Source organism: Rhinatrema bivittatum, chromosome 12, assembly GCF_901001135.1.
Source record: "Rhinatrema bivittatum chromosome 12, aRhiBiv1.1, whole genome shotgun sequence".
Lineage (NCBI taxonomy): Eukaryota > Metazoa > Chordata > Amphibia > Gymnophiona > Rhinatrematidae > Rhinatrema > Rhinatrema bivittatum.
This window is the reverse complement of record NC_042626.1, coordinates 11,328,017-11,354,829: the sequence shown is the minus strand read 5'-3', so window position 1 is coordinate 11,354,829 and position 26,813 is coordinate 11,328,017. Positions and strand designations below refer to the sequence as shown.

Below are 26,813 nucleotides of genomic sequence, written 5' to 3'. Positions count from 1 at the left end.
CATCAAGCCCAGCATCCTGTTTCCAACAGAGGCCAAAACCAGGCCACAAGAACCTGGCAATTACCCAAACACTAAGAAGATCCCATGCTACTGATGCAATTAATAGCAGTGGCTATTCCCTAACGGGCGGATTTTAAAAGCCCTGCTCGCGTAAATCCAGGCGGATTTACGCGAGCAGGGCCTTACGCGCCGGCGTGCCTATTTTCCATAGGCTGCTGGCGCGCGCAGAGCCCCGGGACGCACGTAGGTCCCGGGGTTTTTGGAAGGGGGCGTGTCGGGGGTGTGTCGAGGGGGCGGGACCCGATGACGCGGCGTTTCGGGGGCGGGGCGCAGCATTTCAGGGGCGGGACTGGGGGCGTGGTTTCGGCCCGGGGCGTTTCGGGGGCGTGGCCGCACCCTCCGGAACCACCCCCGGGTCGAGTCTCGGCGCGCCAGCAGCCCGCTGGCACATGTGGATTTACGTCTCCCTCCGGGACGCGTAAATCCGTGGATAAAGGTAGGGGGGGTTTAGATAGGGCCGGGGGGGTGGGTTAGGTAGGGGAAGGGAGGGGAGGGCGAAAGAAAGTTCCCTCCGAGGCCGCTCCGATTTCGGAGCGGCCTCGGAGGGAACGGTGACAGGCTGCGCGGCTCGGCGCACGCCGGCTGCCCAAAATCGGCAGCCTTGCGCGCGCCGATCCAGGATTTTAGAAGATACGCGCAGCTACACGCGTATCTTATAAAATCCAGCGTACTTTTGTTTGCGCCTGGTGCGCAAACAAAAGTACGCGAACGCGCTTTTTAAAAAAATCTACCCCTACGTAAACTTGATTAATAGCCATTAATGGACTTCTCCTCCAAGAACTTATCCAAACCTTTTTTGAACCCAGCTACACTAACTGCACTAACCACATCCTCTGGCAACAAATTCCAGAGCTTTATTGTGCGTTGAGTGAAAAAGAATTTTCTCCGATTAGTCTTAAATGTGCTACTCGCTAACTTCATGGAATGCCCCCTAGTCCTTCTATTATTCGAAAGTGAAAATAACAGAGTCACATCTACTCGCTCAAGACCTCTCATAATCTTAAAGACCTCTATCATATCCCCCCTCAGCCGTCTCTTCTCCAAGCTGAACAGCCCTAATCTCTTCAGCCTTTCCTCATAGGGAAGCTGTTCCATCCCCTTTATCATTTTGGTTGCCCTTCTCTGTACCTTCTCCATCGCAACTATATCTTTTTTGAGATGCGGCGACCAGAATTGTACACAGTATTCAAGGTGTGGTCTCACCATGGAGCGATATAGAGGCATTATGACATTTTCCGTTCTATTAACCATTCCCTTCCTAATAATTCCTAACATTCTATTTGCTTTTTTGACTGCTGCAGCACACTGAGCTGACGATTTTAAAGTATTATCCACTATGATGCCTAGATCTTTTTCCTGGGTGGTAGCTCCTAATATGGAACCTAACATCGTGTAACTACAGCAACGGTTATTTTTCCCTATATGCAACACCTTGCACTTGTCCACATTAAATTTCATCTGCCATTTGGATGCCCAATCTTCAAGTCTTGCAAGGTCCTCCTGTAATGTATCACAGTCTGCTTGTGATTTAACTACTCTGAATAATTTTGTATCATCTGCAAATTTGATAACCTCACTCATCAGATTCCTTTCCAGATCATTTATATATATATTGAAAAGCACCGGTCCAAGTACAGATCCCTGAGGCACTCCACTGTTTACCCTTTTCCACTGAGAAAATTGACCATTTAATCCTACTCTCTGTTTCCTGTCTTTTAACCAGCTTGTAATCCACGAAAGGACATCGCCTCCTATCCCATGACTTTTTAGTTTTCGTAGAAGCCTCTCATGAGGGACTTTGTCAAACGCCTTCTGAAAATCCAAATACACCACATCTACCGGTTCCCCTTTATCCACATGTTTAATAACCCCTTCAAAAAAATGAAGCAGATTTGTTAGGCAAGACTTCCCTTGGGTAAATCCATGTTGACTATGTTCCATTAAATCATGTCTTTCTATATGCTTTACAATTTTGTTCTTGAGAATAGTTTCCACTATTTTTCCCGGCACTGAAGTCAGGCTCACTGGTCTATAGTTACCTGGATCGCCCCTGGAGCCTTTTTTAAATATTGGGGTTACATTGGCCACCCTCCAGTCTTCAGGTACAATGGATGATTTAAAGGTCACTTGCAACTGTATGGATGATTTTAAGATCACTTGCAAATGTATGAAGTAGCGCCAGCGCCCATACCAGTATTAGGACCAATTCCCTGCAAAGCATCTTGGAACTATGTTTATATAAAACATAGCTACTTGATTTTCTGTATAGACCAAGACTGCCTTCCCCTCTAGAAGTCGGGAGAAGGTGTGGATGGCATTCCTTATAGCTCGCAGCTCCAGAAGGTTGATTTGGAAAGTTTTCTCACTAGGAGACCAAAGACCTTGTATCTTGTAGTGCAGCACATGTGCACCCCATCCCTTTGTGGATGCATCTGCTCTCAGAACAACCTGATGCTCCAGGTTCCAGAAAGGCACTCTCAACTGCAGGGTCTTGGGCATTAGCCACCAGACCAAGTCTGAGATCATTGGCTGAGTGATATAAGATGGTTGCGCTGAGACCACGGGGACTTGAGACCCCATTGAAATCGGCGCATGTGAAGGCAAGTATGGGGGATTACATACATCACCACAGCTATATGACCCAATACAGTGAGAATCTGATGAGCTGTGGGATTCAATAGGTTTCTCAACACGGAGGCTACATCCTGAAAGGTTGGAGTAGAGCTTGTCATTTTGGTCCATTTCACTTCAGGTCCGATTTTCTAGACATGGAGGGCACAGAAAAAGGTGACTCGCATGCCTTGTTCATAACCGCATCTAGGATAGAATGCGAAGGGAGTGCAGTCAGCTCCAAAGGGACATAAAAAAATTTTAGGATTCTGTGAACTTCCAATCTAGGATCTGGCAATTTTTTGGTCTCAATTTTCAAGAAGGTTCCCACCTTTTCAATAAACCTAGAATAAGAAAGGTCCTTGGGAAGCAAAGATGGTTTGGGAGGGAACTCTGAGGGGGGGGAGTGTCTCAGGGTATGCCCGTAGACGAACCCGGAGAAGGCGGAGAGGAGTATGCTGGTTCACGGACTGGTCCTGAAGCCTACTGGACTCAGCTCACCAGGGGCATTGTCATCTCCTGATACCTCCTGGTGGGGGGGGGGGGGGGGGGGGGGGGGGGGGGGAGAAGGAATGGAATGGGTCGAGGCCTCTTCTGATGGGCTAGAGGGCAACCCCAGCTGTTGACCCGACTCCCAAGTATTGAAGAAAATTTGGAGGATTCTGTTATTTGTGACATGGCCTGCGAGGCCTCACCCTGCATGTGATGGGATGTAGACAACATTTTTGTTTTCTTCTGTGCAGATGATGAGACACCTCAGACTGTCTCCAGACTGCCAGTCCTCTTAGAACTAGAGGTAGGAACCGCTGCCCTGAGAATGAAAGAGTCCAGGTGCTCCCCTGCCCCCATGTTTTACTAATGGCTCTTGGAGCATCGGCAAACTTCTCTTCTGTCTCGAGATGGCTGAGAGTCCATGTGGACACTATCCCTATCCGAGGAGGAAGAGGAACACCCAGAGATGTATAGAACATCTATCTCAAAAGCCCCCGAGTCCTCCATTTCACTTGGGGCGAAGACTATTTTGGGGTCTCATTTACTTGGGTTCTGGGAGCCCACAATGCCTGAGATTTGCGACGCTTTGTGATTTTGTGTCGATTGAGCATGGCGGGATTTGTCTTTCGCCTTCTGTGCTGGCATGGGCTTTTCCACCAATGCATGCTTCGACGCTGACTGCGTCAATATTACGTCAGTACGGTGCTTCGACGCCGACTGCATCAATATTACGTCGGTACGGTGCTTTCCGTGATACATCGAATGATGCTTGAGTCGGAAAACGTGCACCAGTCCATGTCGTGCATCATGCATCGTCTGTGCATCGGTCACTCTGCTGATTCTGCTTCGACAATGAATGGGTTGACGCACGTGGCGCAGGTCCACACTCTGTTTGTGCCACAGAGCTCGAAAGGCCTTGACAGGGTTTGCCACATGTGCCCTTACCTCCCAACTCCCTGGGGGGTTTCACTCCCTGGGCCTTCTTGGAGGACGGCTCCAATGACGATGCTCGTCTCTGCTCCTCCTGTTTCCTGGGCTCTCTGCCTGAAGAAGACTGTGTAAAGTGGCAAGCAGGGGCATATGAGCCTGACGAGGCTCTATCCATCTCCCAGAGCCTGGCTATCTTGGCAGCCTGCTGTTGCTGGCCCGTGAAGACATCCTGCCACAGTTACGGCAGAATGCCTGGACATGGTCCAGCCCCAGGCACAAGTAACAGTAATAATTTTGCCACACTGACAAAATTTGAAGCCTGGGGTCTTCAGAGCCATGGTAGCACTGAAAGCTTTTGGGGGTTCATCGAAGTGAAAAAAAGGAAGAAAAACTCAAAAAAACTCGAGGCACGTGAGAGAGATGACCCGTGTCCGGTAACTGCGTGGGAAAAACAGAATTGAAGCGATGCAGGCAGTTGCGGATGAATGGCCGCACAGGCACACAGCTCTGAACATTCTAAGAGAAGTTCCCGCCTTGGGCCTCCAGGGGACATCCCAGACAGCATGGCTAATTAGCCTGCTTATCTGTGGGAAAAGTATACATGCTGGCAACTAGTGCCATTTTTAAAATAACAACCCTGGCCCAGAACCCTAGAGGACACTCCGGGCACCAAGAGACCACCAGGGACTTGTAGTAAGTATCGAGCAGGTATCAGGGAGTTGGGGTGGCAGAGCTGACTTTATTTTCTCAAAGGGATAGGAGTTTTGGAAATGAGGAGCAAGCCTGAGACTTACTACTTTTTTTACATTAATTTTTCAATTTTGGCCACCTCACAAAGTGGAGGGGGTGGGACAGGGGAACTCAATAGACCCCCCAGGGATTTTTACTCTTCTGATGGGAGGGGGCACTATGCGAGTTGCTCGGGCTTTTTAAAAGATGGCCACCCCAGGATGTGGGGCTGCTATTGCATGGTGTTTTCCAGATCACCTAAGTGATGGTATTTTTCTTGGCAGTATTTAACTGCAGGTCTGTGAATACCATCAGGGAAAATAGCACAGGATTCACAAACTTGCAGTATTTATTTTCCCCTCTGGGAAAAATCCTATGCCATAGTATATAAACCCCCTAAGATTGTAAGCCCTCTGGAGACAGGGAAATACCCGTGGTATCTAAATGTAATCTGCTTTGAATGGCTGGCTAGCCACAAACAAAAAAAGCCATAAATAAATAAAAAGTAGAATATTATTAAAAAATTAAGGGGTCCATATTCAGTAAGCTATCTGGCTAAAGTTAGCCAGATAACTTGTCTCATATATTCAGCAAGATAAATATCCTACTGAATAAATCAGCCTAAAGTTATCCGGCTACCTATAGCTGGATAACAAAAACCTAACTGGCTATGTCTGAATATAGTCGGTTAAGTTTCTGTTATCGGCCTTGTGTGGCCAGGTAAAACACAGCTTATCCAGATATCTTTAAAAGCTATCTGGCTAAACAGCGTTATCATGACCCTTCAAAATAAAGGTATCAATCCCCTCCCCCCCCAAAACGTGATAATAAGTCTTTCCAGCCTGTAGTATCTTATCCCTACCTGCCTGCTCCCCAAACCAGTTAAGTAGTGTGTTATCTGGCTACACAAAGCCGGATATACCCAATATTCGTCTAGATTAGCCAGATATCTCAACCCCTCCCCAGAATACCTCTTTTTTATTCAGCTGAATAAGCTATGTAATCCAGTTAGATATTATGTTATCCATCTAAATGGCTTTTGAATATGGAACTCTAAATTAACAACTTCACCAGGGGAGTCATTTACTAAGCATTTTTCCCAGAGACACAAAATTAGAGAAAGTTTTTAGTAAACAAGCCCTTAGGTCTGGTAGCTGTTTAGATTATTACAAAGCTTGGTAAGTCATAGTAGGAGATGCATTTTGGATAAATAAGGGAACTTGTATGCTTATCTACCCAGGATGATAAAGAACTAAAAAGGAAAACAAAATAAACTAACTTGGATAAGGAGATATACCATATAAGCATTCAAGCTTTTATTGATAGCAGCTGGGACATATCCTTAGCAGGGTGAACAGAAATAACTGGGCAGATTAAATTGGCTAACTGGTCTTGTTCTGCCATCATCTACTCTATTACTCACAGGAGGCAGTCCCAGTCAAAAGGAGGCCACAGTTCAAATGACGCCAATAATTCTTGTGATCTTGGGCAAGTCACTTCACACTCTACTGCTTCAGGTACAAAGTTAGGGCCTGATTTACTAACGGCCGAATTTTTATTCCCCTGCGTGCGTAAAAAACAGGAGTTACATTCCAAAGTGCTGGGCCCAGATAAAGGGGCGGGGAGGGGTGGGGCTGGAGGCGCCGGTACAATGGCCATTTGCCACTGTGCCGGGGAAGCGCGCGCCAGCAGCCTGCAGGCGTGCGCAAATTACTACTGCTCCAGAGGAGCAGCAATTTGAAAAAAAAAAAAAAAAGGTAAGGTAGAGTAGATTTAGGAGGTGGGGAGGAGAGGGGAAGTGAAAGGAAGGTTAGATAGGGGGGTAGGGAACTGGGGAAGGCCAGGATGTGACGCTGCGCAAAATGTGCAGAACTGTACCACCCCCCCCCCTTGCGCCGGTGCACGCATGTTATAAAATCGGCGTGCTCGTGCACACCTTAGAAAATCTATCCCTAAGGTTTTTCTCCCATTCTGTGTCTATGGGAAAAATGCTTAGTAAATGCCCCCCTTATATTGTAAGTCCTCTGGGGATAGGGAAATACCTACTGTACTTGAATATAACTCACTTTGAGCAACTAATGAAAAGGCGTGAGCTAAATCAATAATAAACAAGAAACAGAATTCTACTAGTTGGGAAGGAGTACATTTGTAAAATAAGAAAGCCAGAGGCCTACTATAAATCAAATAAATAAATAATATATCTGTGAATGAAGATTCATGGCACTATAGACATGGTGGGATTCAGATACAGTTAAGCCAGAAGCCAAAAAGAGTAAGGAGGAAGCTAGTAGGCAAAAAGTGTATTTACAAACCTCTCTGATCTGGATAATATCTTGCAGCTCCTTTTCAGTTTCATGTAATATTTTGACTGTCTTCTCAAGATTGTCCTTTTCATCTAAAAGGTCTTGAACTGTTCCCTGTTTAAAATATTTTTAGCTTTCAAAATTACATAAGATATACATGAAAAACAAAGATACTATTGCAAATTAGGATGAGTCATTAATTATAATTTTGTTGGGGTGGTGAGAGAGTAGCATGGGGAATCCTACCTACACTATAGAGGTGGAAAATCTGATAAAAAGAATGAAACCTTCGACCCACCCTCTGGACCAAATCCCCTCCAAGTTTCTGATTCTCATACCAGAATACATCTCCAAATATCTAGCTGATATTATCAACTGTTCCCTCTCACAAGGAATATTCCCAGACGCTCTTAAATCGGCCAGCCTTAAACCCATACTCAAAAAACCGAACCTGCCCCATTTCAAATCTCTCGTTTGTAGCCAAGATCATGGAGAAAATTGTAAATAAGCAGCTTTCAGATTACCTGGAGGACCATAACATTCTACACCCATCACAATACGGTTTCCGAAAAGAACACAATACCGAAACCCTCCTCATCTCACTCCTTGATCAAATTTACATCGGTTTTGACAAAGGACAATCATTCCTCCTAGTCCTTCTTGACATCTCTGCAGCTTTCGATACTGTAAATCACAATACCCTACTAAACCGGCTATCAGATATAGGTATTGCAGGATCAGCTCTTAGATGGTTCGACACCTTCCTTAGCAACAGAGGCTATAAGGTTAAAATCAACAACAAGGAATCCTCTCACACTAACGCCCCATTTGGAGTTCCCCAGGGCTCCTCCTTATCGCCCACCCTGTTTAACATCTACATACTCCCTCTCTGCCATGTTCTCTCAAATCTAAAACTTAAGTTCTATATATATGCCGACGATGTACAAATTTTAATCCCCATATCCAAGTCACTGGACTCAACACTCAAACTATGGAACTCTCATTTACAAACAATCAACCATCACCTTTCAAGCATTAACCTGGTACTCAACACTTCCAAGACTGAACTATTGCTAATCACCCCAGAAGGCAGTCCCTTTCATAACCAACTGCATCCTAACATACAAATATCCCACGCCCGAGATCTTGGAGTCATAATAGATAGTCACCTGAACTTAAAGCAATCTATAAAACATACCACAAGGGAGTGCTTCTACAAGCTACAAGTACTCAAAAATCTCAAACTGCTCCTATTCCACCACGATTTCAGATCTGTCCTTCAAGCCATTCTTTTCTCCAAAATAGACTACTGCAATTCCACCTTGCAAGGTCTACCGGCTTCTACTATAAAACCGCTCCAGTTGCTCCAAAATGCAGCGGCAAGAATTTTAACAAATACTAATCGGAGAGCGCATATCTCACCCATTCTAAAAGATCTTCACTGGCTCCCAGTAAACTTCAGGATCCTTCATAAATCTCTGACAATTATCCACAAAAATATTCACCATCAGACCCCATTAGATCTTTCACACCCTCTCAAACTGCACTCGACGACCAGACCCTTAAGAGATGCCTACAAGGGATCCTTACATGTTCCACCAATCAAAATTGTACACCATTCAAATATCAGAGACAGGACTTTTTCTATCACAGGGCCCTCCATCTGGAACGCCATGCCTCCGGACCTCAGGCAGGAAACTTGTCTACTAACTTTCAAAAAGAAACTAAAGACATGGCTATTCGGCAGAGCTTTCCCCACCACTAGCCCAACAGCCTGATTTAGAACTATCATATTGCTTATGTAAATAAACAAACGCTAATCATGTTCACAAGTCATCATGAGGTCGGCTCCTTGCCTCCCTCACATATTCTATTGCATATAGTAATTTATCTTCATTCTCCCCTTCTTTTTTTCCTTCTCCCAGTTAAGGCATCCTTGTTATAATGTAACTTTATGCTCCTATAAATTGGCACTTGTTAATTGGTTGGTTATAGTTATGCTTAGTTCGATGTAAACCGAGTTGATTTGATTTGTATCAAGAAAGTCATTATATAAAAGCCTTAAATAAATAAATAAATAAAATGAATAACTACGCTGGATAAGTAGCAATGTTGGAACTTATCAGGTTAAGTTAACCAGATAAGTTATACCTGCTTAATAGTAAGTTTAAAGTTAGCCAGATAAGACTTATTCAGCTAACTATCACTTTCTATGGGGATATTCAGCAGCACAGCAGTTTTGAATATCTACCCCTAAATACTTGCAGGGACAGTCTAAACTGGTGTGAAAAGCAAAAGGACAAGAATCTTTGATATGGTCTGTATGAGATCAAGATCTTTGAACATAAAGACTGCAAAAAAAAATTGAGGATTTTTGCTTACTTTTACAAAACTGTTCTATTTAATATTTCATACTACTCTAAAATTAATTTCAAATTAGAAATAACAGCAAAATCTAGTTCAACTTACTTTGAAATTCCCATGGTTAGATTCTTTGGTTTCAATTTCCTCAGTTAATAGTTTGTTTTGTAATTTTCCCTGTGTTATCTCCTGCTCCAAATCCTTTTGAACCATTAGTGAACTTTCCTAAACAAAACAGAAATGTATTAGAAACCTTGTAATAAACTGAGAAATGTATTCTGCATTAATTTATTTTTATTAATGTATGGTTATCAAACTAAAAAATTTAGACCTTAGTTTCACCTTTGTTGCTAAGCTATTTCAGACATAGTCATCATTTTCTTTGAGTTTTACAAGACCAAAACTTAATCCAATATCCAGGCCCTCTTCTATGTGTTCCACACAACCACCTAAATTAGTGAGGCTGTCCTTCCAAAACATCCAGTCTCACCATGCTCACTGATGTTTGGTTTTAATTATAGTCAATCCGTGTAAGTTACCCCAGCCTTCTTGGGAGCCCAATGTAGATGTGCCACTGTTGCAGGTCAGCTCAGTCTCCTAGGAAGTCTGATGAAGTCTTATTTCTGTTGTAACTATGGCTGCTCTTCTGCATCTAATCTATATCTAGTATAAATATCTAATATAAATTTTATACAGTACTTAGGAACTGCAAAAGGCTAGCTTGCTGCAATTAAACAGAAATGGATACATATAAAATACAATTCCATTTTATTGATTTACTAATATAAGGATGATAATCAATATTTACCAAGACTCTTTTCAGTTCTTGAAGCTCTGTATCATTGTCATTTTTTAATTTGGTCATCAATTCTACATCAAATAAAGGACAGTATGAATAAAATACAATATTTTAGCCCAAGTCATCTAAAAACTAAAGCTAAACATAAAGCATAATCTTAAGAATATAGGAGGTCTATACTCAAAGCCATTTAGACAGATAACTCATAAGTTATCTGTCTAAATGGCCAGTTTTGCTATGTCCAGTAGGGATGTGAATTCATCACATCCATTTTGGCAGGTATGCAAGTACCCATGCATGTATCTCATTATTAAAAATACACACATACACTCTGTTTTCCATGTATACTAGAAAGTCGGCAAGGTATGTGCTTACCTGCCGAAACGGATGTGACGAATACACATCCCTAATGTTCAGCCACTTATCTGGCTAAAATCTAACAGGATAAAAAAAGGGGCATTCCAGGGGCATTTCAGGGAGGAGTTAAAAATTGGCTAAGTTAGCCAGATAACTTAACTCTAAAAGAAAATTTTCAATTCTGAAATAAGAACAGATCAGTCCAAATGCATGGGTTTTTCAGCCATACCAGCAGATGGAGGCAGAGAATAAAAGCTTTACTGACACTGCTACGTAATCTAGACTGCTACGTGCAAGTCCCTCAGTATTGACTTGTACCCAACACTTCAAACAACTAACTTCACCACCCCATAAATCAAGCAGGGGGATGGTGGAGCCCTTCAACTAGAGCCCTTACGTCAATAACAGGTACTGAAAACTCCCAAACTTAACCATTAAACTAATTTCTCCATTATTTACACAAAGAAGAGAAGATTGGTCTTTCCAGACAAGGCAGGGCTCTAGACTGATCTGTAGTATTCCAGGAACAAAAATTAGTAGTAATAACCAATTTTCCTTTCCTGATCATACCCCAGATCAGTCCAAATGCATGGGATGTACCCAAGCTCCCCTAAACTGAGCTGGAGAGTGAAAGACTGGCACGAGGTGCACTCTCTCCAAAACACGCCTCCTCTGGCCCCCACATATCCAGCCTATAATGCCAGGTGAAACTGTATAGAGTAGACCAAGTTGCTGCCCAACAGATCTCCTGCGGGGAGACCAAATGACACTCCACCTAGGAGGCTGCTTGCGCTCTAGTAGAGTGCGCATGCAAACCTTCAAGAATTAGACACCCTTTACAGATATTTTATTTATTTATTTATTTATTTTTAGTTATTTATTTGGACTCTTTTATATACCGAAGTATAGCAAGATGCCTTCACTCCGGTTTACAGTTTTAACAACTTGTTACAGATAAAGCATAATGTGAACGAGAACGAACAACTTATTACAGTTTAAGCAACTTATTGCAGTTTTAACAACTTATTACAGTTAGAGCATAAGGCAATAGTGTACAAGTAGGTATTATAGTGTACAACCATAAAGCGGGATTAACTGTATATAAACAGTGAAAAGAAAGGTCAAGATAAACATATAACATAGTAATTTAAATGAGTTAAAGAGCAACTGGTATGTTTATAATTCTCTTGAGTATGTAAGATAGGGGTTGAGGGGGAGGATGGATTCTCGGGAGTCAGTGAGAGACATACTAAAATTAATCAAGGAGAACATAAGTTAATAGACAGTGGGTAAGTGAGGTATGTCGTGGGAAGAGTTCATACAAGGAATTAGTTCGAGCAGAGCCGGGGGGAAATGTGTCGGAGAAGATGTGTTTAGTTTATCCAACGCCATCTGTGAATGTTTGTCTAAATATCCATGTTTTCAGTTCCTTTTTGAATGAGTTGGTGTCACTGATCATGCTTAGGTAGTCTGGTAATGAGTTCCATACCTTTGGTCCTGCAATTGAGAAGGCTCTATTCCTAGTGTTGGACAGTTTAGCTGAGGGAAGAGAGGGTATGACTAGGTGCAGTTTGCTGGTGGTTCTTGTCGTGCGTTGAGATTTGTGTTTTTGAATCATGTTATCGAGGGCGGTGTTATCTGCTTTGTAGATTGCGTTGTGTAGGATTGTTAAAGTTTTGAATTCGATTCTTTGTTCGACCGGTAGCCAGTGGAGACTCTTCAGAACAGGGGTGATGTGGACTGATTTCTTCTTGCCGGTAAGTACTCTGGCTGCGGCATTCTGTAACAATTGGAGTGGTTTTAAGGTAGATTTAGGAAGGCCAATCAGAAGCGAGTTGCAGTAATCGAGGCTGGAGAAAATGAGTGATTGTAGGACGGTTCTGAATTCTTGTTGGTGTAGAAGCGGTTTAAGGTGTTTGAGTAGGTGAAGTTTGAGAAATCCTTCTTTCATTTTCACTGCTATGTTCTTTTTGTAGTTCAAGTCGTTGTCGATCCAAATACCGAGGACCTTTGCATTGTTCTTCAGTTGGATGTTCGTGCTGTCAATTTGTAAGGACGGCATTGGGGTTCATTGAACTGAGTTGTTTCTTTCAATGAGGATGCATTCGGTTTTGTTCATGTTGAGGCATAACTTTAGGTGGTTCAGCATGTTTCTAATTGAGATAAGGTGTTTAGCTGTAAGGCAGAGTGCATCTTCGATCGTTGAGGTTATTGGGATGAGGAGTTGAATGTCATCGGCGTACATAAAGTATGTGACGCCTAGACTTGAGATGAGTTGGCAGAGTGGGAGTAGGTAGATATTGAAGAGGGTAGCCGAGAGGGTGGACCCTTGTGGTACACCTGTTTCAAGGGAGAAGGGATCAGAGGATTTGTTATTAATGGTGACTTTGAAGAACCTGTCATTAAGGAATGAGGTGAACCATTCCAAAGTTTTGCCTGATAGACCTATGCTTGTAAGTCTTGATATCAGGCTTTTGTGGTCTACGGTGTCGAAAGCCGCAGCAAGATCAAGTAAGATTAGTAAGTGGCTTAATTTGTTGTCAAAACCTCTTATTATTTTATTGGCTAGGTTGAGTAGCAGGGTTTCTGTGCTGCGGTTCTTTCTGAAACCGTGTTGTGAGGGATGAAGAATATTGTTGTTCTCTAGGTGTTCATTGAGTTGAATCAGTGCTGCTTTCTCAGACATCTTTGCGAGTAAGGGAAGGTTAGAGATGGGACGGTAATTATTCAAGTCTTTTGGATCCAGATTCTTTTTTTTCAATATTGGAGTGATAGTTGCAATTTTTAGTTTAGATGCTAGTTCACCTTCTTTGAGAGATTTGTTTATTATAGCTGCTATGGTTGGAGCAATAATGTGTGCCATTTCCTTTAACTCGCGGGTTGGGATTATATCGAGATCGTGCCAGGCTGGGTTTATTTTTCTTAGCATCTTTTCCGTTTCGGTATTTGAGATTGGGTTGAAGTTCGACCAAGGTGTTATAGTTGCTGTGTCAAATTGCGCTTCAGTGATTGAGGGTTTGTTGATGGTGCTAGTTATTTTGCTTATTTTATTCTTAAAGAACATGGCAAGGTCTTGGCTTAGATTATGTGTTTCGGCTGTGGGGGTGTTGTTGTTATTCTCGTCTATGAGGTTTCTCACAATGTTGAAGAGGGAGTTGGATTTATTTGTGGAGTTTTTTTATCTTTTGACTATAGTAGTCACATTTGGAGTTCAGAATCATTTTCTTATAGTCGGCGAGTTGCGTGCGGTATCTTTGTAGGGTTGCTGGGCATTTGGCTTTACGCCATTCTTTTCCATCTTCCTGAGGTTGGATTTCATAGTTCTGAGGTTAGAGTTGAACCAAGGGTTGTTTTTTCCTCTGTTTTTTCCTATCAGTTTCAATTTCTCGGGGTTTATGTTATTTGCCGTTTGTTCTGTAAGGTGGAACCAGGATTGAGTAGCGTTGTTTATATTGGATAGGTCTAGATTCGCTAGTTGTTTCCCTAGTTCTTGTTGTAGTATTTTGGGTTGGAAGGGAGGTCTGTATTTGAATGATTGTTGTTCATTTGTTCTTGTCATGTTGTTGGTTTTTATTTGCGAGCTGCATTGTAAGAGGTAGTGATCAGACCAAGGGATTGGTTTGTGAGATATTGTTGTGTCGGAGAAGTAGTGGTTGGTAAAGATCAGGTCCAGAGTGTGACCTGCTTTGTGAGTGGGGTTGTTCACTAGTTGGTTCAGGTTTAGGCTTGAAAGCATATCGAGCATGGTTTGGCAATTTTGTGATCTGGGGTTGGCGTCAGTATGAAGGTTGAAGTCGCCGAGTATTATAGAAGGTTTTTTTGTGCTAATGTTTGTTATTAAGAATTCTAATAGTGGGGAGATCTCATTGTCTAGAAGTTTGGGAGGGCAATAAACTAGACATAGTTGTATGGATTCTGAGTCTAATAGCGCAATTTCATATTTCTTAGGGAGGTTGTGAGGGATCAACTTCATAGAGAAGTGTTTTTTTTATGATGAGTAGTAGTCCTCCTCCTCTGCGGGACTTGCGTGGGATTGAAAATATGTCGTAAGCATTGTTGGTTAGATGATTCGTTAGAACTTGATCGGTATTTTTAAACCATGATTCGGTTATGGCGAAGAAGTCGGGGTTCTTTCTTGGATTATGTCTGAAATTAGCATGAATTTTTCGGTTAGAGATTGGGTGTTTACCAAAAAGAAGGTGAGATAAAATAGGTTTTTGATGTGTTTCATAAGTGGGATTTTAATCAGGTATCTGTTTCTCATCAGATGAGTCGCGGTGGGGAGTGGATCCATTACTGTGCTGAAAGTTCTTTCTAGGAGTGCTCGATTGTCTCCCAGGTCTTGGTGACGTTGGTGGATAGTGGTTGGATTGAAGAAGATGATTATCAGAGGAAGGAGGCTGAGGGGGTGTTGTGGGACGCTGGGAGGGTCGTGCAGGAGGGTCTTGCAGGATGTTGAACAGTAGCAGGAGGGAGATCCAAAAGAGTGTGGGTGCTGGTTGAAGCTAGATTCGTGCTGGGTGGTTGCTGGATGAGAACTGTATGAGTGGTATAGATGATCAGAGATGTTGGTTGAAATACAGATGAAAGCTGGATGAAAATTGGGTGAGTGATGGGATAGATTTAGATGAGTGCTAGAAGAAGTCCGGATAGATTTAGATGAGTCCTGGAAGAAGTCCGGAATTGAGCTGGATGGAACTGGGGAGAGCGTTTGAAGCGAACTGGATGATTGCTGGATGCAGTTAGGAGGAGTGTTGTAACTGGATGAGGTTTGCAGATGCGTTGAATGACTACTGAAAGAGAGATAGTGTCAGTGCTGTAATCTGTATGGGGAGTGCTAGCTGCAGTTTAGTAGTGTGCTGGATTGGGTATGTTATCACGTTGATTGTTAGAAGCTGGGTGGAGCAGGCAACGGAGCACTATTTGATGAGATCCTGATGTGTGCTGGGGTATGCTTGGTGAGATCCGGATAAGCGTTGATGGATGTTTGAGGATGTTGGTATGAGTGCAGGAGGAGGTATGAGAATATTGGATGGTTTCTGGTGGAAGTTGAATGGATGTTTGCAGAGTTGAAAGAATGCAATGTTTGGGTTGCTGGAGGAGAAGCAGAGTGCGAAAGGGAGAGGTCCTGGTCCTGGGGTTCTCCAAGGGGCGCGCTAAGGGGCAGGCCCCTTAGGTCGCCCTCCTTCGGGCGCGCGACGCCGCAGGGAGGCGTACAAATTTAAAGCCCTTCGCGCCGGACTCTGATTGGCCTGCTGCCTTTCAGGGGGCGCAGCTGACTCACTGCGAAGGTTCGGCTGCGCTGCGTCTTCTTTCTTTTTTCACCTTTTTTTTCCCGGGCTCGAGTGCCTCCTCTGCACGGCTTGCCTCTCTTCGGCAAGCACGCTCCTGCCCCGATTGTGCCTCGGGAGCCCCACCAGAGGAGGTGAAGAGGAGCAGTCGATGCCGGGAGCGGCAGGACGCAGAGAGGAACGCCGCAGGGAGGCGTACAAATTTAAAACCCTTCGCGCCGGACTCTGATTGGCCTGCTGCCTCTCAGGGGGCACGGCTGACTCACTGCAAAGGTTTGGCTGTGCTGCATCTTCTTTCTTTTTTCACTTTTTTCCCGGGCTCGAGTGCCTCCTCTGCACGGCTTGCCTCTCTTCGGAAAGCGGGCTCCTGCCCCGATTGGGCTTCGGGAGCCCCGGCAGAGGAGGTGAAGAGGAGCAGTCGATGCTGGGAGCAGGAGGGCGCAGAGAGATATAGGCTGACACAACTGCCTCTTTCAACCAACGCGCAATTGTCACCTTGGAAGCCTTGCAACCCTTCCTCGCTCCACTAAACAGAACAAAGAGATCATCTGACCTTTGAAACCCATTGGTGACCTTGAGATAACACAAAAGTCTCGCCTGACATCCAACAAATGAAGTTCCCTTGCATGCAGTTCTGAAGAGTTCAGATTCCCGAACTCTGGAAGCTCCAACATATGACCAAGGTGAAAGATGGAAACCACCTTCAGTAAAAAAGGGCACCATTTGTAATAACACTCCATCCTCAGTAAACTGAAGAAATGAATTCAACATGACAAGGCCTGAAGTTCCGAAATCCTCTTGGCCGAGCAAATTGCCACAAAAAGTACGACCTTCAAAGTAAGGTCCTTTAGAGACTATCTCAATGGCTCGGTGAATTACAGAATACTCTAAGCACTAAGTGTTGCAGTCCGGCCCGCAGAGGTCCGCGGTCGGCCCCCTCACTCACCCCAAGGCCATTCCGGGGACCACGGCGTTCCGTCTGGGCCTCGCTAGGCCCTTCCCGCGGCCTCTCTCGTTAAGATGCCACCAAAGCTCGGCAGTCGGCTCCGCCCCCCCTAGGCGAGCGCGCTCTGTAATTTAAAGGGACCAGCGCGAGAAAGAACAGCTCCACCTCCAGGATGACGTCAGACACTGCCGGTATTTAAACCTGCCTGGCTGTCTTCTCCCTTGCCTTGCAACAAGGTTCCACTCTCCTGAGTTCCTTAGTTGCTGTCTTGTCTTCGGTTCCTGCGTCTTCCTGGCTTCTGACCCCGCCTTGTCTCCTGACTTTGACTTCCGATCGTCTTCCTGGCTTCTGACTCCGGCTTGTCTCCTGACTTTGATTTCAGATCGTCTTCCTGGTTCCTGACTTCGGCTCGTCCTTGGCTTCTGCTGTCCACCACCTGCCCTGACCCTTGGCCTGACCTTGCTTCTAGCATTTCTTCAGCCCACCTTGAATTGCAGTACTTCTCTCTCTTCGTCTTTCGGAGACCGCTCCTAAGTCCAAGCGGCTCGGGTCCTCACGGGCTCCTCCCGGGGGGACCACGGGCTTCCAGTGGTGAACTTCCTGTTGGTCTTCCGGCTCCAACTTCTTCTTCACGCCTAAGTCCAAGTGGCTCGGGTCCTCACAGGCTCCTCCTGGGGGGATCACGGGCTTCCAGTGGTGAAGACTCCTTCGGATCTTTGCTTCAACTCTTGGATCTCTTCTGCAAGTCCGCCTCCCGGCTACAACTCCGCTGTGAGTTTCTCCCAGCGCTACATCATCACCTTCTAGCTGGTCCAAGGGTCCACGATTGTAACACTAAGTTAAGGTTCCAGGAAGGACACAGTTTCTGTACAGGAGGAAACAAATGCTTCACTCCCCTGAGGAAACTGACCACATATGGATGTAAAACTAGGGATACTCCGCACACTTTACCTTGAAAGAAGCCCAAAGCCACCACTTGTATCCAAAGAAGATTATATACCAGACCCTTTTGCAAGAAAGTCAAGATATGCAACACTGACACTCAAGTGGGCTCAATTGCCTCTTTGATACACCATAACTTGAATACTCTCCATATTCTGACATATGCTAGAAAAGTCAAGGTCTTTAGCCTGCAATAAAGCTGCAATGACCTCTTCCAAATATTCCCTCAAAAGCCAAGCCATGAGACAAAACCGTTCCGCCTATTCCAAGATGAATGGACCCTGGCAAAGCAAGTCTTGCAGATGTCCCAGCTTCAAGGGACCGTCCATCGCAAGAACTACTAGATCTGCAAACTATGGCTGACACAACCATTCTGGAGCCACAAGAATCACTTTTCTTAAATGCCTCTTGACCAGCTGTAATACCCTTCCTATCGGGGGCCACAGTGGGAAGTCATACAACAATATTCCCGTCAGCCATGGGAGACCCAGAGCATCCAGTCATTCTGATCTGACCTCTCCCCCGCGACTGAAGAAGTGGCAAGTACTACTTGGGCTGTCCCACCTGGCCCAGATGAGAGCCATCACTTCTACCGACAGCTCCCATTCCCTGGGGTCCAACACCTGATGGCTGAGAATCTGCCTGAACTTGGTCTACCCTAGCCACATGGGATGCCGCAAGGGCTATCGGATGTTGCTCTGCCCAACTGAATGGCTTCTGGGCTTCTTGAGACATCATCTGATTCTTGGTTCCTCCTTGGCAATTGATGTATGCCACTGTCGCTGTACTGTCCGAGAAGAACCACCCGGCTACATAACTGCGGCAGAAAGGAACACAACACCATGCAAACTGTCCTCATGTCTAAATGTTTGATAGACCACTATGCTTCCACTACCAACCACCAACCCTGAGCTGTCTGGCCTTGCAAACAGCCCCCAAACCTTTCAGGCTGGCGTCTTTGGTCATTATGACCCAATCCAGAACCTCCACGTTCCAAATTGGCCCAAGAAAGCCATCATAAGTGACTGGTTTTGGTTTCCCCCTACAATGATAGGGGGAAGCAGTCTCATTTGAAGTAGTCTCATGTACAACCAAGGCACTAGATCTAGCATAGAAGCCATAGATCCCAGGACCTACAAGTAATCCTATACCCTCGGAACTGAAAGCTGTAATAAGTGGCAAACCTGTGCCTGTAGCTTCCTTACCCTGTTGGACGTGAGAAACACCTTGCCTACCTTGGTGTTGAAATGGGCCCCCAAATATTCCAATGACTGAGTTGGGACCAGAATCCTCTTGGCTAGATTCATCACCCAGCCCAGCGCCCAAAAAACCTGCATGATCCATTGCACCGACCCTTGACATTGTGCATCTGACTTTGCTTGAATGAACCAGTCATCCAGATAAGGATGAACTAGAACTCCTTCATTTCATTTATTTCATTTCATTTAAAAGAATTTATTAAACGCCTAACACAAAAAGGCCTAGGCGATGAACATAATTACATACATAAAATCAAATCTTTACAAACACATGGTTTCACAGAAACCAAAAATCATGAATCATGACAATAATAATACACATCATAATAACATAAATAAGACAAGTTACTGAACCATCAGCTGTCATGTAACAAAAACTTCTCTCCACAATTTTAGACATTGAACGCACGGGCAAGCAAAAATTCTTTAAAAGAAGTTTTAAATTTCTTGACATCTTCAAGAGATCTTAGATCCAAAGGAATAAGATTCCATTGACAGGGTGCCGCTATTGAAAAAGACGTCTCTCTAGTGATAAATAAATGAGCCTGACGGACAGAAGGAACCGCCAGTAAATTCACCTGTGACGATCTCAAGCATCTAGTGGGTTTGTGTATCCTCAAAAGTGCATTAAACCAATAAGGAGAATTGGATGTACGAAGTTTGAAAACTATCATCCCTATTTTGAAAGCAATCCGTTCATGAACTGGCAACCAGTTAAGATTACACAAAACTGGTGAAATCCTCTCGAAACGTTTTGAATTGGAAACTAGCCTGGCAGCAGAATTTAATAATAACTGAATGGGCTGAATATAGCATTTAGGCAAGCCTAAATAAAGACCATTACAGTAATCAATGTGTGGAAATATAAGTGCCCGGACAACCATCAAAAAATCTCTCTCAAATAACAAATGGCGTAAGCCAACCAGCAGACGCAATTTAAAGAACCCAGTTTTAATTAACATTCTGATTTGAGGTCTAAAAGATAGAGTAGAATCAATCAGAAATCCTAAACTCTTAATTGGATTAAGGGAAAAAGACATGTTATCAATGACCAAAGAATTTTGAGTTGGAGTAGATAATGCGCAATGAATTAACAACATGGTAGTCTTATTGGTATTGAGTAACAATTTATTATGTTTTGGCCAACGATTAATGGTGTCTAAACAAAGAGCGAGTGAATCAACTGTTTCTTGCCAAGAACTTTTGAATTTGAATCAGAGATCATAAAAGATTTCAGAGGGGCAATTTTATCAATAGAAGACGTTAAATAGAGTACCCACTCATTAAAGAAAACATTGAAATCTACATTCTCAACTTTTTCGGGGATGTTAATCAGGATTTCCTTTAGTTTATCAATATCAATGAAAGGTCTTTTCTCATAATGTACATCAGAATCATTAATATTAAGGTGTCCAACTAAACCATGCAGGCTAAAACTTAGTATTGAATGATCTGACCAGGGAACAGATTTAATATTTAAAGGTCCTACTAGTTTGAAATTGGCACTTTCATTGATAAAAACAAGATCAAGTATATTTCCTAAACGGGTAGAAAAATCCACAACCTGACGCCACCCTAAAGAATGTAAAATATCGCAACACATCTGAACCTGAGGATCTACGCTTAAATGATTAAAAGGTAAATTAAAATCACCCAGCAGGATCATGTCATTAAAACAAACTGGGGCTAAAAATAATTGTTCGAATAATAAAGAAAGATTAGAATGCAAAACCCTAGGGGGACAGTACACAAGACAAATTGAAAAACAGGAATTATATGCAAGTAATAACTCCTGACTTAATGACCCACTAAGATCTTGTGATTTTAAATTAAGTGAATCTCTGCATATTATTAATAAACCGCCACCCCTACCTTTGGCTCTCAGCTGAGAAAAAAAGGTAAAACCTAAAGGACAAATCTGGTTTAAAGTAACAAGATCTGAATCGAGCAACCAACTCTCAACAATACACAAGATATCAAGATTTTCATCAATAATAAGATCATATATAAGCTGAAACTTACTCCTAACTGACTGGGCATTGATTAATGCAATTTTTACATCAGTAATGAGTGGAACAGATTTTGAATCGGACTGTGGAATATTCACTAAATAAGAGGAACGCAGAGAAGATTTTTTTAAAGAATTATGCTTTTTAACCAAAGAACCATAGACACCATTACCAAAAATAACTGGAATCTGCTGAATAGAAGAAGTATCATCAATTATAGACACAGCACCCTCATCAACACTCATCGCGCACGAAGGAGCGCACAAAGGAACTCCTTTGTCGCGCTCCTTCGTCGTCGTGACAAGTCGCGCGACACTCTGGCGTCCCACGCGTCCCACGCGAGCTTTTGACCCTCCCCACAGAGTGACATCACTGTGGGGGCGTGGCTTCCGGCCCGATCAGCTGGAAACGGGGCCAGATAACGCGGGAACAAAGTCCTTAAATCTTCACTCTCTCCTCTCTCAATTTTAGAAGGGCTAAAAGGTGGTAGAAGCCCCGATAGTCCGGAGAAAGGAGGGGAGATTTCAGCAGATGTCAGAGCTTGAATTTCCCCGGCGTCCCACACCAGCTTTTGACCCTCCCCACAGAGTGACATCACTGTGGGGGCGTGGCTTCCGGCCCGATCAGCTGGAAACGGGGCCAGATAACGCGGGAACAAAGTCCTTAAATCTTCACTCTCTCCTCTCTCAATTTTAGAAGGGCTAAAAGGTGGTAGAAGCCCCGATAGTCCGGAGAAAGGAGGGGAGATTTCAGCAGATGTCAGATGTCAGAGCTTGAATTTCCCCGGCGTCCTTCCTTAGGGCTGCAGCTACTACCACCATCACCTTGGTGAAAGTCCGTGGTGCTGTTGCTAACCCAAACGGGAGTGCTCGAAACTGAAAATGGTCCCCCAAGACCATGAATTTCAGGTACTTCTGATTTGCTGTCCTGATGGGAATGTGCAGATGGGCTTCCGTCAAATCCAACAAGGCCAGAAACTCTCCCTTGCGTACCGCCTCTATCACCAACCGCAGTGTTTTCATCCAAAATCGTGGTAACTTGAGAGCCGCATTCAGCTTCTTTAGTTCCCAAATGAGCAGAAAGGTTCCTTCCTTCTTGGGTATCACAAAATAGGAGTACCTTTCTCTTCCTGTTCCCCTGGAGGGATGGGAACAATCGCTTCCAGATGCTGAATTTGGTCCAACAAGGAACGCACCACCTCTTTTTTGATGCAGACAGTGCAAGGGGAAACCATGTAGGCTTCTCGAACTTGACAAGCAAATTCTAAAGCGTAGTTGTCTCTTATCACTTCCAGGACCCACTAATATGTAGTGATCTTGGTCCACTCTTCGTAAAAAAAAAGGGCTAATCTCCCTCTGGCTTCTAGTGGCTTCCAGTGGATCAGCCTCACTTCATTGCACAGGTTTGCCACTTCCAGATCCTTGACCAGTGTTTTCATGTGCAGGTCTAAGTGGCCCCCGAAAGGACTGTCTTGCCTAGGCTTTGCCGCTGAGACAAAGAGCCTTTACTGGAATATCTTCGTATGTCTCAAAATTGGGGATGAGATGAGAAGCTCCTCCTGCCCCCTTTAGGCTTATCCTTGGGCAACTTATGACTTTTCAACTCGCCCAAGTAATTCACTAAAATGATAAAGGGGATGGAACAGCTCCCCTAAGAGGAAAGACTAAAGAGGTTAGGGCTGTTCAGTTTGGAGAAGAGACAGCTGGGGGGGGGGGGGGTATGAGGTGTTTAAAATCATGAGAGGTCTAGAATGGGTAAATGTGAATCGGTTATTTACTCTTTTGGATAATAGAAGGACTAGGGGGCACTCCATGAAGTTAGCATGTAGCACCTTTAAAACTAATAGGAGAAAATTCTTTTTCACTCAGTGTACAATTAAACTCTGGAATTTGTTGCCAGGAGATGTGTTTAGTGCAGTTAGTGTAGTTGGGTTTAAAAAAGGTTTGGATAAGTTCTTGGAGGAAAAGTCCATTACCTGCTATTAATCAAGTTGACTTAGAAAATAGCCAGCCATTGCTATTAATAGCATCAGTAGCATGGGATAGTTTTTGGTACTTGCCATGTACTTGTAGCCTGGATTGGCCACTGTTGGAAACAGGATGCTGGGCTTGATGGACCCTTGGTATGACCCAGTATGGCAATTTATGTTCTTACCAGCTGCTCAAGGTTTTCTCCAAACCACAGTTTGCCTTTAAACAGAAGATTATCCAATTGTGACTTGGACTAAACATCTGCCAACCAATTTCGCAGCCACATTAGTCTTTGGGCCAACACCGCAGAGACCATGATCCTGGCGGACGTACAAATCAAATTATACAAAGCATTAACTACATAAGCCACTCCCGCCTCCAAGTTCTCAGCCTGCTTGTGGAAGCCAAAGGTGCCGACCCTTTCGCCTGCAAATGCTGTACCCAACGTAAACACGCCCGTTGCATAAATCTGCTGCAGATCACCACACTGATGCCCAAGGTTGAAATTTCAAACATCCTCTTGAGGTGGATCTCCAATTTTTAGCCCTGAATGTCTTTCAACGTCACCGCCCCAATCACCAGAAGGTTGGTCATCTTGGTCACTGTTGAGACCGAGGCGTCCACTTTAGGTAGCATCAGCAGTTCCAAAGCATCCTCAGGTAGGAGGTACAGCTTCGACATCGCTCTTCCCACCTTTAGACCAGCCTCAAGAGTTTCCCATGCCCAGATCACTTTCTTCACTGTTTTAAGGAAAGGCCTTCGCAGGATCTCACAGCCCTTTCATGACGTATACCCCCTCCTGATCAGACTCTTCCTGAGGAACCTTAATTTCTACTTACTTCAGTATGTATGGGATCAAAGGCCTCAACTCCTCCTTCTGGAACAGCCTAACCATCTTGGGATCATCTCCCTCTGCCACCAACATGTCCTCCGGGACTGAGAGATCGTTATCCCCATCTCCATTCAGAGAGCCCCCATCAAGGACTCCCACTCCCTCAAATCATCCAACTCTTCTGAAGTACTTCCCGACTAACTCTTAGGCACAGCACTCCTCTTCATACCCAGTGAATGTTCAGTTTCCCCACCTTAGCCTGCCTCTGGGCCAACTGTGGCTGGGATCGCTTGCCCCTGCATCCTGCTTGGTAGACAAGCTTTATGCAGAAGCACAAAAGCAGAGGAAAAGTCCTCTGAATCCTTGGATACTCCATTCAAGGCATTCTTCAGCATCTCTGTGCCCTCCTGGATGCAGCATGGCCCTCAGTTCGCCAAAGATAACAAAGGTGGGGAGTTCCTTCCCTCCTCCCAAGTTATCCTGCTCTCTATTGTATGCAGTTAAAATGGTTGCTGTGCCCACGTCATTAGAGAGGCCCGGTCTGCCTGCCTCCAGTGACTGAGTAACTCTCCTGCTATCCAGTGACACCGCTGCCAAATTGGAGTTTCCTTCCCCCCCGAAGGAATATCTACTGCATAACACCAAAGCAATCAGCTGCGGGTGTCTGTCTCTTCACACCCGGCATGTTTCCCCGCGCTTTGACGTGGCCATCTCAGATCATGGCCACACACGGATCCTGTTGCCCATACTGCTAAGGACTACCCCCAAATCTCCACACCCTGCCAGGGCAGCTCCCCCAAATCCTGCAGCAGCTGCAAAACCCTCTCTTCCTTCTCCGGCTCTCCTGAGTCTTGAAAGCCCAACTCTCACTCCTCTTTTTTTTTTTTTTTTTTTTTAAAGAGGCAGACTTCTTACACTGATCCAGCCAGCAATCCCCAAGAGTAAATAAATAGATGTAATTTCCAGAAGCCACCTGGTCAAGTGCCAGGAATGATGACATAGTGAATGATGATATAGACTTAATTGGCATCTCAGAGACATGGTGGAAGGAGGACAACCAAAGGGACAGTGCTATACCGGGGTACAAACTATATCGCAATGACAGAGAGGAGCATCCGGGAGGCGGTGTGGTGCTTTATGTCCGGGATGGCATAGAGTCCAACAGGATAAACATCCTGCAGGAGACTAAATGCACAATTGAATCTTTATGGGTAGAAATCCCTTGTGTGTCGGGGAAGACTATAGTGATAGGAGTATACTACCATCCACCTGGTCAAGATGGTGAGACTGACAGTGAAATGCAATGAGAAATTAGGGAAGCTAACCAAATTGGTAGTGCGGTAATTGTTAGCGGCGTCGGCAGCGGCAGACCGCAACCGGGAGTCATGGCCGCCGGCCACGGTCGGCCGCGACTGAGGCAAGGCCGACGGCGCAGCTAAACTAACTCACCCGGATCGCCGGGTGTGGTTGAGGGTGCCTGCGGGGCAGGCAGCCCTTCTTCCTTTCCCTCTCCTGACCGCTGCCATCGTCCTGTCGGCAGCGTGCTCCGACGATCCGGCTCCTCCTCCTCTGCCCCGTAGGGCCGCGCGCTCGGCTGAAGAGAATTCTTAAAGGAGTCATGACAGGAAGTGTCATGGCTCCCCCTGAAGCTCCTCCCCCGGTTTCCTGCACTTAAGGCAAGGGCTGAGCATTCAGTCCTTGCCTTGGTATTGAGGTTCCTGCCTGAGTGTGTTCCAGACTCCTGGTTCTTTGCCCCGCTCTTCTTCCCTGCTCCGTGGATTGATTCTTGGCTGCTGACTTCTGGACTGGTGGACGTGTGTCTTCTCCTGGCTTGATCCTGGTACGGCTTTGGACCCTTCTCTGGCTCGACCCCGGTACAGCTTTGGACCCTTCTCCTGCTTCGACCCTGGACTGGACTCGGACCCAGCTGGTATATTGATTCCCGGACTGGCTTTGGACTCTTCCTCGATTCCATCCTCAGACTGTCACGACCTGCTGGAGGCGCCAGCCATCTGGAACCCACGACCTGCAGGAGGCGCCTGCATCCAGACCTCTTACAGTCTTCAGAGGAGTCGCCTAAGTCCCAGCGGCCAGACCCCTACGGGCTCCTCCTGGGGGGGTCGCGTGCTTCCAGGGTGAAGTCTTCTAGCAAGTCTCTACGGTCCAAGAGGCCTCGCCCTTCGATGGTAGCCAACTACCTCGACACAAGGGTCCACTTTCATAACAGAATACCATGGCCATGGACCCGGCAGAGGCCTCGGCTCGTCAAGCCATTCCAGGACTGGCTCAGGAGGTCATGGAACAACAACGTATTTTGGAATCCATGGCTTCATCTCTAGAACGACTTAATGCACACGTCTGGACTCCATGGCAGCTGCCCAGGCTGCTTCTGTTGCCATGCCTGCGTTGGCATCAAGCTCTGCCCGAACTATGATTCCGCTACTCATACCTCCACGCTATGCAGGGGATCCTCAGTTGTGTCAAGGATTCATCGATCAGTGCAATATGCATTTTCAACTCCAAGCCTCTTCATTTCCAGACGACCTCACTAAGACAACGTACATTTTGTCACTCTTGGAGGGGAAGGCCCTGGCATGGGCTTCTCCCTACTGGCGACGATTGGACCCTATCCTGCAAGATCTTCAAAGGTTCCTGGAACTTTTCCTCTTGGTTTTCGATGATCCTGGGAAACAGGTAGTAGCCGGTTCTAAACTGCTGCAACTGTGACAAGGAAACCGAGCCCTCGCAGACTACACCATCAAGTTCAGAACACTGGCTTCGGAACTTCACTGGGAGGAGAACTGCTTGCGTTCTATATACCTGGAGGGTCTGTCGTCGAAGATCAAGGACGAGATGTCGGCTCGTGAACTACCGAGGTCCTTAGATGCTATCATAGATTTAGTAAACCGAATAGACCGTCGTC

The 26,813-nt window shown here is 45.1% G+C and overlaps 1 protein-coding gene across 4 annotated transcripts in view; it reads right to left on the bottom strand.

Moving 5' to 3' along the window:
- SYCP1 (synaptonemal complex protein 1) overlaps positions 1 to 26,813 on the bottom strand; it is a 345,552-nt gene that overhangs the window by 178,243 nt on the left and 140,496 nt on the right. For all 4 annotated transcript variants that reach the window (XM_029573719.1, XM_029573718.1, XM_029573720.1 and 1 more), the window contains exons 15-17: positions 10,294 to 10,355; positions 9,594 to 9,710; positions 7,134 to 7,238 (exon numbers count right to left, since the gene is read on the bottom strand). In XM_029573719.1, coding sequence (XP_029429579.1) covers positions 7,134 to 7,238; positions 9,594 to 9,710; positions 10,294 to 10,355 — 284 coding nt within the window. The remainder of the gene's footprint in view (positions 1 to 7,133; positions 7,239 to 9,593; positions 9,711 to 10,293; positions 10,356 to 26,813) is intronic.